Here is a 12,987-nt window from a genome sequence, read left to right on the forward strand (position 1 = left end):
TGTCAATCCACGGGCATTCACCTGGCTGTCCCTTTGGCAGATTTAACTGTCTGAAAAGAGTAACTTTTTTCTTAAAGGTTAGCTTTTGGGAGTTTAGTTTGTGAGGTTTAGCACAGAGAGGGGTAAACCAAATGCTAGTGCTGTTGTGTTGGAGGGCATAGTGGCTTAGCCTATGCTTAGTGGAGGGACAGGATGTGATTTTAAGCTTCATTATCCATGGACATCTGAGCCAGTTGTGTAGTGCTGAGGGAGGAGAGGGTCTTGCTCTCTTCTGACTTTGGTGATGTCTATGAACTCTTCACAATACAGTGTAATGGGCTAAACAGGAAATTTCCTTTCTGGATTTTCTGCCAGAATTAAGGCAGGTAGGACTTTAGAAACAGAAGATGAGAAGCCCCATGCTGTTTCTTTGCACATACCTTAACCTGCAACTTGTATTATCTTGTTAAAAATGCCTTATGTGGCTCTGAAAACAAGTCTGTTGAAGAATACATTGATTATGTTGTTAATGAGTGTAGTTTCTATCAGGGTGAAACAGTTGTCATTGTGAACCCCTAATATTTGCAAAATTTCATGTTTATACATTTTTGCAACCAAAAGGAAAAAAAGCTGTGTAAATGTTCATGGGGATGTGGCATTCAGATTAATCATTTCAGGTTGGATTCGATTATCAATATATTACTATTACATTAATCCCCATATATTGTGCTCACTCTACTTGTTGATTTCATCGGTGAGATGCTCTAACTTCAGAGGGGGCCCCCCTTGCCTCATGCTTCATTTTAATTTCTTGCCCTGTTAGTAAGTTCAGTTGGTTTCAGAGGTGCAGTGAGTTTGTGTAGAAGAGATTGGGAAGATGGCAGAGAGGAGGATAGCAGCAAGCAGTTACAATTTCTCAGCATCTGAACCTGCTATCTAAGCCTCATTTCCTTGTATGTGCTGGAATAACAGAAGATAGTTGCAGTTTGGTTTCAGCTTTGGATATGAGCTATAATTTTGTTTGACTCAAAATATGTGCATGGTAATAGCAGCACTTAGAAGCTGAAAGGTTTTTTGGACCTTTGGTATCATCTTATGCTTTGAATGTGATACTTGCTCTCAAGTTTGGAGACAGATTTTTGGTGGAAGAGGAATGAACTTAATTCCCTGCAGGCTTATTAACCACAGGAGATGAAGTCTAGCATTCTTGTTTTATGAGATTGTGTGTGTAGGGCCACTTCAAGATTCTTCGTAAAGATACGGCCTCTTGAAAGCTTTTTCTGTGAACAGGCGACATTGTCATTCCAAGTTGGGTATCTTTTGAAACAGAAAGGAATGAGACTTCTAACATAGTGTCTTATTCCAAATGACCCTGGGTTGGCTAAGCCTTTGTGTTCTTTTTAAGTGCAGTTGTTGTAGTGAGGTGTGGAATAAAACTGAAATCTGAAGAGACTGGGGTAGGGATATGAGAAAAACCAAAGTGTTACATATCTGGTGGGTATCCTAAGATGGCCAACTCCATTGCCTGTAGACGTGCCAACAAAATAATGGGAATCCCAATGAGTTTGCTTCTGATAGAAAGGGCAGAGTCAGGTCATTGAACTGCACTAACACTTATTTGAATTTTCTGTTTGGCCTGGTTTAACTCACAAAAAGAGAACACTGTTTATCCAGATCATAAATCAGTTTGTGAATGGAGATTCTGGTGCTCTAGTTTTGCTCTTTCAATAAACTAACAAAATTTAGGTTGTTCGGAGGAGCAGCTCATGTAGCCAGAATTTCTTTGCCAATAGCAGATTCATAAAATTTATCTGAGTGTTAGAATGTCTCCTTTCTCTTTACCAGGTAAGTTTTTCAAGCATTGGAAGGTCGTCCTTCAGCTTTTGGATTTTTAGTTCTTCTCTTTGAGAAAACTTGGCTTGTTTTCTCTCTGTTTCTGACTTAAAGTTCTGGTTGATTTTTCGCTTTCTCCTGGATATCAGAACCACAGGGATTTGTTTGTCCATGAGAGAAAGAACTTGGCATAAACATTTTTGAAATGCAGTTTGCTGTGTCATTTCCTCTGAGTGTCTGGAAGTGTATAAAGTGTGAAGTGACAACTAATCTGTGGATATATAGGACTCAAATTAGTATAATAGAAGTGTTGGACAACTATAGAGTAATCTGTAATTTTTTTAGGAGAGGTGTATATATAGGCTTCAGAATGACTTGCTATAGCTAGTTCAACACCATTTTATATAGATGAGCTCTGAACAGCTGCTCATTCTACTAATGGATAATAAGGATCTTGTGTCTTCAAGTATCAGTGTAAACCCTCTTGTCTATGCTATATGTGGGAAGGATTTTGGAACTGTTCTGCCCCCATGTTTATCGCCATTCTGATTATCAACGTTGAGACAGGATGTCTTGTGCTGTGCTCTTGGTGCAGAATATTTGTTAGCTTTCACATTGGTAGAGGAAGCATGAGGTCACTTTCACACACAGGGTATAGATTTTATCAAGAATTTAAAAACTGCTGATAAAGATAACATGAGGCTCAGGTTTTGCATGATTTAGGTGATGCATATCTTTTATAATGCACCTTCAAGGTGCCGAGTGTCATTTAGCTGGTATGCTTGTTTACTTCCAACTGAGACTCTTAGGGTCATTATATGCCTATCTGACATGCCTGATTTCACTTGTTAGATGTTGCTTCTAAGTGGGTTTTCACTTCCATTACCTATAGGAAAAAAAAGAAAAAGTTTCACTATTTTTGAGCATATTGAAGTCCAGGCTGTGTTGATATCTTGAGATGAACTTTGACAGTCCTGAAAAGCAGGACTTCTAAACTAGTTAGCTCATTGGAAGATGGGGCTTTGGACTTCTGTAGTCAAATTTTAAATGACTAATGTGTTGTAACTTCAAACCTAATATTCTAATTGAGTGTTTAACTGAAAAGATGACACTTGAGCATCATGTGCGCTAGTGTCATTAGCATACTTTTACAAACTAAGCTCTGATTATGAACTATTTTAAATTCAGTACAGTAGCAGGAAGCTAAGAAGTTGAGTAAAAAACTGGAATTTTCATTGCTTTCAAATCTGGATAATTTCTGTAGTTACCTTGATCCTCTTTTGAATATATGTGTGGAAATGGTTTAACAGGTGCATTTTAATCAGTGTAGTCTTTGTTGCCTTTTCATTCTGCCTGTTTTTCTGATAACTAATGGCTGCTTGGTTAGGCCCCTTAATGATCAATTTGTGTTTGATTAATTGATTTAGATCAAACACAAAGCATTAAAAGAAAAAAGGATGCAATAAATAAGCCATTTCCTTTGTATTTACACAGCTACCATTTGTTTTTCTGAGATACATCATGCCAGGTTTGAAATAATGCAGGTTGATTATAGGAAAATATTTTCCTTGCATATTCTAATGGATATAATTTGCATCTTCCATGCTAATTGTCAAAAAGCTTGCATGCGTGAAATATTTGCACTGGTAATGTGGGTAGCTTTTCATACTGAAGAAGAAAACACATTTGCGTCAGGCTTCTGTTTGTTCTTTTCATAAGTGTAAACAACTTTGACACAGCTGAGCCTGGCAGCCTGGTCCATTTGGTTATAATATCAAGGAAAATGTAATGATGTTGTGGAAGGACTGAGAGACTTTATTAAGCACCCATGTTTAGGCAGCTGAATATTGCATGCCTCATACGTATTACAGACCATATGGAGAAAAGATCAAAGAAAACCAAGGCTGTTGCTCTGTCAGAACAAGCGTAGGAAAACTTGTTTTGATGTAGAATGATTTTTAAACTGTTTTTTTTTTTGTAAGCTACAAAATAATCCTTGCATTACCATTATGTAATACAGAGATGGTTGTATATAAAAACTCGTGGTGCAGGTTAGGATGCAGCAGTTTTCTCAGGAAAAGACAAAAGTTTTTATACTGTTCAAACAAAATGCAATTGTACTAAAAATGGTAATTCCTCTCCGCAATGGGCTAGAGAAAAGTTTGAAAGGACAACTGAGGTCAATTTATTGCTTCAGTTACTCTTACCACTCTTGTGCTCTTAGTACCTGGATGCTAATCTTTCCTTCCTTGGCTTCTCTAGCCATGTTAAGGAAAGATAGGAGAGGACAGCTTGATTGCCAGGGAAGTTGAGCTGGGAGCTCTCTGTTGATCCCAAGGTGTGTTCTTAGTAGTACATCAACAGATGGGAAAAAGGCACAAAGTTTTTAACACAGAATTAAGGCTGACTGTGGTTTCTTTGTGGCTTTCCATAGCAACAGTGCCACTGTATTTGAATGTGGCTTAAAAGCAGGGAAAAAAATGGATTTGTCCTCAAGACACCCCAATGACTCTTTGAACCTGGTACCCAGGTCACCCTAGATACTGTAGCACTGCAGCTGCTCTGGAAGGGTTGAAGCTTGGCCTGTGGCAGTCTGTGCCTGCTGCAGAAGCAGCTGTTGTGCTGTGACTGCAGTATATAGCAGGCTAGGATTGGGACCGGTTTAATGATCACAGATTAAATGGAGTTGTGTAAAGGATTCATTATGTCTGGGTGTTCCTGAGGGTTTGGTACCCTCTCACTTGTGCTCTCAATGTGTTACATAAGAACAGGAAGAGGAGAGCCCTACTTTAAACTTACACAGGAGACCCTCTGCTATGGTGCCTTGTGCCAAGTCTGAAGGACAGAGCTAAGATTTTCATGGAATTGATGAGCATTTTAGCATCAGTACTGTTTGGGTTCTCCACCCCCTCCCTCCCCCTCCGCCCCCCAAGAAGTTCAGCTGGGATGCAGTGAAAGTTCTAGAAGAGAGCAACCTATCAAAATACACCTCTCAAGCTTACTACCAAATTATTACTTCATAGTTTTAATTGACCTAGAAGTGCTAGTTTAATATACAGTGTGTCATGGTGTACATAAGGCAGTGTTTTGACAGACAGGTTCTGGAAAGTCTTGTTGTGGCAGCTTCACTGAGTATATCCAGTATCTTAACGCTTTCAGAACCTCGATTTTGAGGTTTGATAATGGTATTGCTCTCATACCAGAGCTGTGACACTCGTGACACCAAACTTGCCCAGAGTCAGATAAGCCCCAGTTCTGGTAAAACACTTTTTATTTTGCTCATGGTGAACTCAGCTACTGAACTGCTAAAAAAAAAAGATAAAGAAATGTGTTCCTGAAAAATCTTGTGTAAAAAAATCTTAGTTACACCAGACGCAGGGCTGTGTGAATGACCAAGGTTTTCATTTTGTCATCTTCTGTTGAGACCTCTGTTGAGGTAGTTGCAGGATTAACTATAGCAGAGAGTGGTGGAGGAAAGATGGGAAAGAGAGTTAGAGAGATTGGAAAATTATGGAAGGAGAAGGAGAGAAGGATATAGTTAAGAGTGGGTAAATCTGGAAGCAATTAGGGGAAGGAACAAAGTAATGTAGGCATCATATGGAGGAACGGAGTGAGATAAGTGAATGGGGCATGTTTAATATTGAAGGTTAGACTGCAGAGCTCAAGATGATAAACTCTGCTGGACAACTTAAACTTTATACTGCTTCTAGTAGCAGGAAGAGGAAAAAGTGACGAAAGATGCTGGCAGTAGAGAATTATCATAAGAGGTGAGTAGTTAGTGTCTCTGGATGAAGATGGGCCAATGATTTCCCTCTGGGAGTGGAGAGAGATGTGTATGTAGGGAGAGGAGCAACTCTGAGACCTGATTATTAAAAAGGCTGAGATTGCTAGTGGCATGTATGCAGGGAAGTCAAATGCAGTTTATAATCAGTAAAAGTTGTCTCTTCATGGAGTCTTGAGTAAGAACTACAATTCATAGAATCATAGAATGGTTTGGGTTGGAAAGGACCTTAAGAACATCTACTTCCACCCCCTCTGCCATGGGCAGGGACACCTCACACTAAACCATGTCACCCAAGGCTCTGTCCAGCCTGGCCTTGAACACTGCCGGGGTGGAGCATTTCCACTTCTCTGGGCAACCCATTCCAGTGCCTCACCACCCTCACAGTACAGAACTTCTTCCTTAGATCTAACCTAAACTTCCCCTGTTTAAGTTTGAACTGATTCTGGAGCTTCATAACTTCTCCTGCCATAATACGTCTCTGAGACCTCTCATGCCCTTCTTAGATAGTCCCCAGAGGGAATGATAGTCTGTTCTTTCCAAGGGCTCTATCTGCATCAGGGATTAAGGTTTGTGTTATGGATTTATGGATTTGAGTCCAGCTGTTCCCCATACTGTTCAAGCTGAAATTCCATTGTTACTAGCTTTTTCTAAATATTTTTTTGCCTTTTCAAAAAAATATTTTTAAGCACAGATTTAAAAAGTTACAGTAATGAAGTCAGAAACTCCTAGAACAGATTGTGTGAACAAAATGACTGTAAAAGCATTATAATATGATCAGTCTATTTTTGCTGTGTGGCTTGAAGTGTTCTTTCATTCACAGATGTCACTCTGTAGAAATAATCAAATAATAGTCTTTGAATCTCAGTGTGTTGTAGAGCTGTTTTGGCATACTTTTTGTCATACCGTATTCATGGAAAGCCATGTGTTACATGTGGTTCAGGAACTTGGCTTTCAGCTATGCAGTTTGTGTAGGTTGTGTCCTTATTTATCACATGACCTTGCACTATCCCTGTAAGCTCTCGTGACTGCAGGGCTTAGTCATTGTAATTCCCTTTTCAGTGGATTAGTGATGAGGCTAATCTGCTGTTTGCAGCTTGTTCAGACTGCAGCAGTGTACTGCTGACTGGGTTTCAGCTACCCTCATCACAGTCAGCTTGCTTTGTGTTTTTTACCTCAGCTACTTACTACATGGTGTAATGTTTAAATTAGCTTCATGAATAAAGGTCTGAATGGGCATGCCTAGTTACATTTCAAAATTCTATTTTACTTTTTCTTTGTTAACCTGAACTAATTATTTTTTTGTCTGCAAGACTTAGAAAAGGTTTCTGTCTGTGGATTAAATAATCCGAATACAGAAGTCTGTGTATAGGTGTCTATGTCAAGCAGGTCTTAAGCATTCATGGAAATTGAAAGAGCATAGAGGATGATCCAGGTGACTAGCCATTAAGTTGCTGAGAAATAAATAGCTGGTGTTAATTGAGAAGCACTTGGCTATTTTACACATCTTCTTGGGACTTGTAGATATATGATCTTTGAGACACCCAGTCCTTTTGGACTGGCACCCAGAGGTCAGGTGAGACGTGCTAGAGCTTATTAAATGATGGTATAGAATCAAGCCCTAGGTATTTATTTTTGAAATAAGATTAATTGCTTTTCGTGCTATGTATCCTGCTGACCAGATCTCCCTTGGCTTTATTGAAACTATGGATAGAATCTTACCTGTCAGCATCTTCATTTAGGTGTCATGTTTTGGATCTGAAACTTACCTATGAGGTCTTTCACCCATGTGATTTTTAATAAAGCCCCAAACCTTGATTTAAGGCAGACTGCACATTCTAATTAAAACTTTATTAATCTTAAATCCCTGGGATGCTGGTGTTTTTTAGTTCCAGGGCATTAAACTCTTCCAAACATCAATGTTTTTTAAATTCAGCTACTGTTTATGGCATAAACTTCAGCAGTTTTACAGTGATAACTTTGCTTATATTTTGCCTCATGGAACTCAATGTGTGTTGCTATTCCATGCCTTAAAATAAAAAAAGGCATATTTGCATAATATCTGTTATCAACTTAAAAGAAGACTTGTACACATCTAAATGTTTTAGTTACATAAAAATTGGGCGGAGATTACTTGCTAAGAATCACATCTGTTAATTTCTGTTTGAAGTGTCTCTTTTTGGCAAGCTTCTAAGAATAGTTGGTTTGTTTGCCAAGAATTTCTCTACTGGTAGTAGGTTGGGGAAGTATTTTCTAACTTCATTTTATTTTATTTTTTTTTGTCTGAATACCTTGGATTTAAACTTGTAATTTAAACCTTTAGATACTCTTGAGTTCTCTTAGACCCCTTCCTGCCATAGTCCGTGCAATTAGCTCAAGCACAGGATATTGTTTTGAGGATTGGCTTTGAGCTGACATATGTTTAAAACCTTTGAATGTTTTTCTGACTAATTAAATATATGAAATCCAGGAGTACATGGGTTTAGGTTTAGTGTGTCCACTGCGTTTGCCACCAGGCTGATGGTATTTACCCAATAATAATTATTTGCCTGTTGTGTTAAAATAATTAAATAACTTTTGAATGTATCCTTTATGCTACATACCAGGCACTTCTTACTGTAACTGTTGGAGAGCAGCTGTCTTCAGGAATAGAGAAGTTCCCAGTCCCCACACCTTGCAGTGGTTTAGCCACAAGGACACGGGCAGTGAGTGTGGTCAGGGTACCTAAGGGACTTTCCAGAACCACTGGGAGCACCAGGTCATCCCATGAGGCCATTTGAGCTGTTCGTTTCCCAGCTTTCTAATCCAAGTTGTACTCCTGCAGGATGGAAGGAGAGGAGAAAGCTTTTTTTACGTTTCGTCAGTGCTTAGGAGAAGCACTGAAGCATGGGTTTGACAAAAGGGCAGAAAACAGACAAAGCACCTATATCATTCAATAATTTTCATAACAGAACTTAAAATTCAGGCTTTTTTCACTTCTGTTGTTGAGTTTAATTCTGCTATATTTATCGTGTTTACCTATCTCTGCATTGAGTCCAGGGAAAGAGGAGAAAATGAGCTTATGCATAGACTGAATGTCTTTCACATTTTGATGTAACTTCATATGAGCTTTCTTTTAACTGTTTAACTGTTTGGATGGAATTCCTTACTAGTGTTGGATGGCAAAATGACTAAGAAAATAAATTTTTGTTTAGTTTCTGTATGGCTCTTCTGTACCCTGTTTTTCCCTCATAGGCTGGCATGGTGGGAGTGAATATGAGAATAGTTCAGGTTGAATGTAAGCCTTTATATGAGATGTAATGCTGTGGTTTGTATGTTCTGTTTGAGTTATCCTTTGCTGGTTTAAATATGATAAAGGATATTTTGCTAAATTACATGCTACAGTAAATGGTAGAGCTTTTCTTTAAGCCTGTGCTAGAAATGATGCCAAATGAAAACATATCTTTGTATCAGATATGATTATATGAAGACACATCCTTCTGAGAAAATGCATCTAGCAGTGGTTGCCTGTGGTGAAAGGCTGGAAGAGACTGTTACTATGTTGAGATCAGCCATCATTTTCAGCATCAAGCCTCTCCAGTTTCATATTTTTGCTGAGGACCAATTACATAAGAGATTCAAAGACATAGTAAGTACCCAAATAATTTATTTAATCAATTTGTAGTACAGTTTGAGTAATATATAACAATTTATCTGCTTCTTGGGCAGTAGTTGTTGGATATAGTGACAGAAAGGTTCAGGTTTATAAATAAGGTAATATGCAAGTCTTTTGTAATGTTGGATGGGGATTTTTGAATCTTCATTTCCTGCATAAAAATGCCAGTTAGTGATATCAAAGCTTCTTGCAGAGACAGATCAAGACTTCCTCATTTGTCACCTTGAATCTGTTAAATACTTGAATCAGTTGAATACAAACCCAGTGTTCTAAACACAAACCAATTATCTTGTGTGGGCTTATTTAAAGTTGGCTTTACAAGAGAAAATGGAGATCTGTCCTTTTTTTTTGTCCCTGTGCTTACTGTAGGAGTCAGCCTTACATTGTCTAAACAAAGTGAAACATTGGTCTTTGAAAATGGTAGATATGGTTATGTCTAATTTTAGTAAATTACAGTTAATGGATGTAACGTTATGACTGGAGAAGCAGTATTACAAGCTGACTAATGTATAGCTGTGGAGGGATTTACTATTTTTGTGCTTAAAATGTCATACTGTTACATCACCATATAATACCTACTAATATATACACTAATGTCATGTGAACAGTAATTGGCAAAAATTGTGTAAGGTTATTTTAAATTGGGAGACTTCATTGATATTTCTCCTGTAAAAACTAGATAAGAGGGTAAAAAAGTTTTATTTTGATGTATCTGCTTTTTGTACATCTTAATTTATTTTACTTGCTTTTACTTCTGTAGATGATCTATGTTTTCTTCATAGTGGCCTGCAGGTGCCACTTCCTGTTCAGGTGTTTTGAATAGTTGACAGATTCTTGTAGTTCAAGAAGCATTTGTGTTATTAAAGAGAAGTCTTGCAGTTGTGTTCAATTATTAGTTTTCTTTTTTGTAATGTAATTGAACAGAAGTAATCTTTATATTCTTTTCTTTCCACATAGCTTGATGACTTCCCCTATGAAGGAAAAGTTAATTACACCTTATATCCGATAACATTTCCAACTGAGAGTGCAACAGAATGGAAGAAATTATTTAAGCCATGTGCTTCACAGAGGCTGTTCTTGCCAGTAAGTTATTCTGTAACAGGACAATACAGAAGTCTCCTTATGAGGCATCGAGCTGTCTTGTTAATCTGGTTTCTGCTTGGTTTTAAATTAAGGACTACTAAAAGTTACTTATATGACATCTTGAGAAAACCCTCTGAATTTAACCCTTCTTCAGTGTCAGTAACGCATTATAGAACGAAAGTCCTTTTCTCGTTTACTGCATTATATCACAGTATCCTCAGTGAGAGGTGCAGGTCATGTCATCCTTTCAGAGGTAAGGATTTATCACACCTAATCACCTACATGCCTGGTTCTGAAAAGTGTTAGAATGAAACAAGAAATGGGCTATTGTTGACAGTGTTTTGTGCAGCCTTTGCTCATCTAGAATACTTCAGAAACCTAAGGCTGGCTGAACTATGCCAGTGTCAACTGTCTCCCAAATATTTTCTTATCTGGGGCTCCCTTACACCTCTCCCTTGTTTACTAGAAAGCAGGGGAACAGGAGGGAAGGTAGGAGCTCCTGCTGTGGTAATTTTTCACCTGGCCTGTCACTTACTTCTGAGGAGCCCCAGGATATAAAATACAGATTGAGTGCTTTTGCATTACTATTCTATATGCAACCTTGATTTCACTCTACAAAACTTTTCCAAGATGAAGAGGCAATGATGACAAACTTATTAACTGCAAACTGTCAGTCTAAAGTGCATTTATTTGCATATGACAAATGTATCAAGCTTCGTTGTGTAATGGCAGCAGTTTCTGCTTTATGAAGATAAACTCGATAAAACTTAAGTTTGGTTTTCAATTTCTTTCCCTCACAGTTAATCCTCAAACATGTGGATTCACTACTGTATGTTGATACTGACATCCTGTTTTTGAGACCTGTTGATGATATTTGGTCTTTTCTGGGAAAGTTCAACTCCACACAAATTGCTGCAATGGCACCGGAACATGAAGAGCCTCGTATCGGGTGGTATAATCGCTTTGCTAGACATCCCTACTATGGAGTAACTGGAATAAATTCTGGAGTCATGTTAATGAATATGACGCGGATCAGAAGGAAGTATTTCAAGGTATGCATGTTGCCTTTATTGCATTTTCCATGGTTTTACATCTTTCAGTTCTGATTCTGTTTCAAATTCATGGGGAGACAGCGTTTTTCAAACTATTTTTCTTGTAACTGGAATAATGTTTTAAAAATACACTGTTTAAACTGGTATCTAGCTTGTGTTTTTTAAATGTCATTCACTGTAAGCCTTGGAATTCCTGTATTTCAAGTGTTTGATTATTATAATTTTTTTTACTTCTGAGAGATCCCGTGACTTTTAGACAGTCTGCTGTAAATTACATTTGCCAGTAGATACTTTGGTATTTTTACTTTACTGTAGAGACAGAAAACAGTTAACAAACTGCAAAGGACCTTTGAAATTGAATGTAAAAGTGTGACCAGGAGGTGGTGCTAGAACATTTAGTAAGCCATCTTAACTGCGGTTTCCAAATTTTCATCTTTTACATTGTGACCTAGGAGATTAGCACCTTAAGAATCTTCTGCTTTTCTTTGAAGTCGTAATTTCTGTAGATAAATAAATTCATCATGAACATGCTAAAGCAGTGCACGCAGCAGCAGAAATGGTCATTCTGTCACAGATCGGAAGCTTTTTCTTCAGTGCTTGAAACACAAGTAAAAAAGCAGTGCTGTGTGATTACGCTGGGGAAAAAAGTACTTTTCTGTTTAAGAAGTTTGATTAGGGAAAAGTAATGATGCAATCTAAAACTATAGGAAGGTGCACCCTTAAGAGGGGCAATATAAACTTAGAATCATAGAATGGTTAGGGTTGGAAAGGACCTTTTAAGATCATATAGTTTCAACCCCCCTGCCACGGGTGAGGACACCTTCCACTAGACCATGTTGCCCAAGGCCCTGTGCAGCCTGGGCTTAAACACTGCCAGGTTTAATAAACTAGCAGTACTGACGTTGCTTCTCCCTGATTTCCAACTTAAGAGACATTTAGCTTTTAACATTCTTGCTCCATGTTTGTGTTATGGAAATATAGGGAATTTAAGATAAATGGAGAATGGATTATCTCAGTTGTAGTCAAAGTAGGAAGTTCTGATAGTTACACTATATAGCTGTGGTTTCCCAAGAAGAAAGCATCTCTGTATATCAGTGGAATCTTGTCTATTTTGTTATTTGTTTGTTTTCCTGCTTATGTGGGACTGAAAACTGTATCTTAACCTCTGACAATGCATTTCTGTGTGATAATTTTTTTAGTGGGGTAAACTCTGAGATAAGGTAGGTGTTTTATAAAAACTGTGTCAGAATTCTGCTTGGGCTTCTCAGTGTAACTGAAATTATCAACTTAATGGAAACTTTATGCAGTTTTGCCAAAATTGGAATTAATTTTGACAGTATATAGGTAATGTAGGATACAAAATTGTCTTCCAAATTAACTGCAGTTTTCTAGAGGAAAATATAAAGTAATTTCTCTTTAACACGTGTAACTGGTGGTTTCTTAGAATTTAAGTTGATATAGATTTAAGTAGGTGAGATAATTAATGAATATTTAGAAATTCAAAATGGATTTTTTTTTGCTTTTTCTTGATATTAGAGGGCTGGAACGTTTTCCTCAACTGTAAGGCAAGGCACAAATCCATATGCTGTTCTCAGGGTCCTACT

At 37.8% G+C, this 12,987-nt stretch overlaps 1 protein-coding gene across 2 annotated transcripts in view; it reads left to right on the forward strand.

Moving 5' to 3' along the window:
- Positions 1–12,987, forward strand: part of GXYLT1 (glucoside xylosyltransferase 1) — a 33,365-nt gene that overhangs the window by 11,502 nt on the left and 8,876 nt on the right. For both annotated transcript variants that reach the window (XM_031048056.2, XM_031048057.2), the window contains 3 exons: positions 9,047–9,221; positions 10,206–10,331; positions 11,132–11,383. In XM_031048056.2, the coding sequence (XP_030903916.2) occupies positions 9,047–9,221; positions 10,206–10,331; positions 11,132–11,383 (553 nt within the window). The remainder of the gene's footprint in view (positions 1–9,046; positions 9,222–10,205; positions 10,332–11,131; positions 11,384–12,987) is intronic.

The sequence above is a fragment of the Melopsittacus undulatus genome, chromosome 5, assembly GCF_012275295.1.
Source record: "Melopsittacus undulatus isolate bMelUnd1 chromosome 5, bMelUnd1.mat.Z, whole genome shotgun sequence".
NCBI classification, from domain to species: Eukaryota; Metazoa; Chordata; class Aves; order Psittaciformes; family Psittaculidae; genus Melopsittacus; species Melopsittacus undulatus.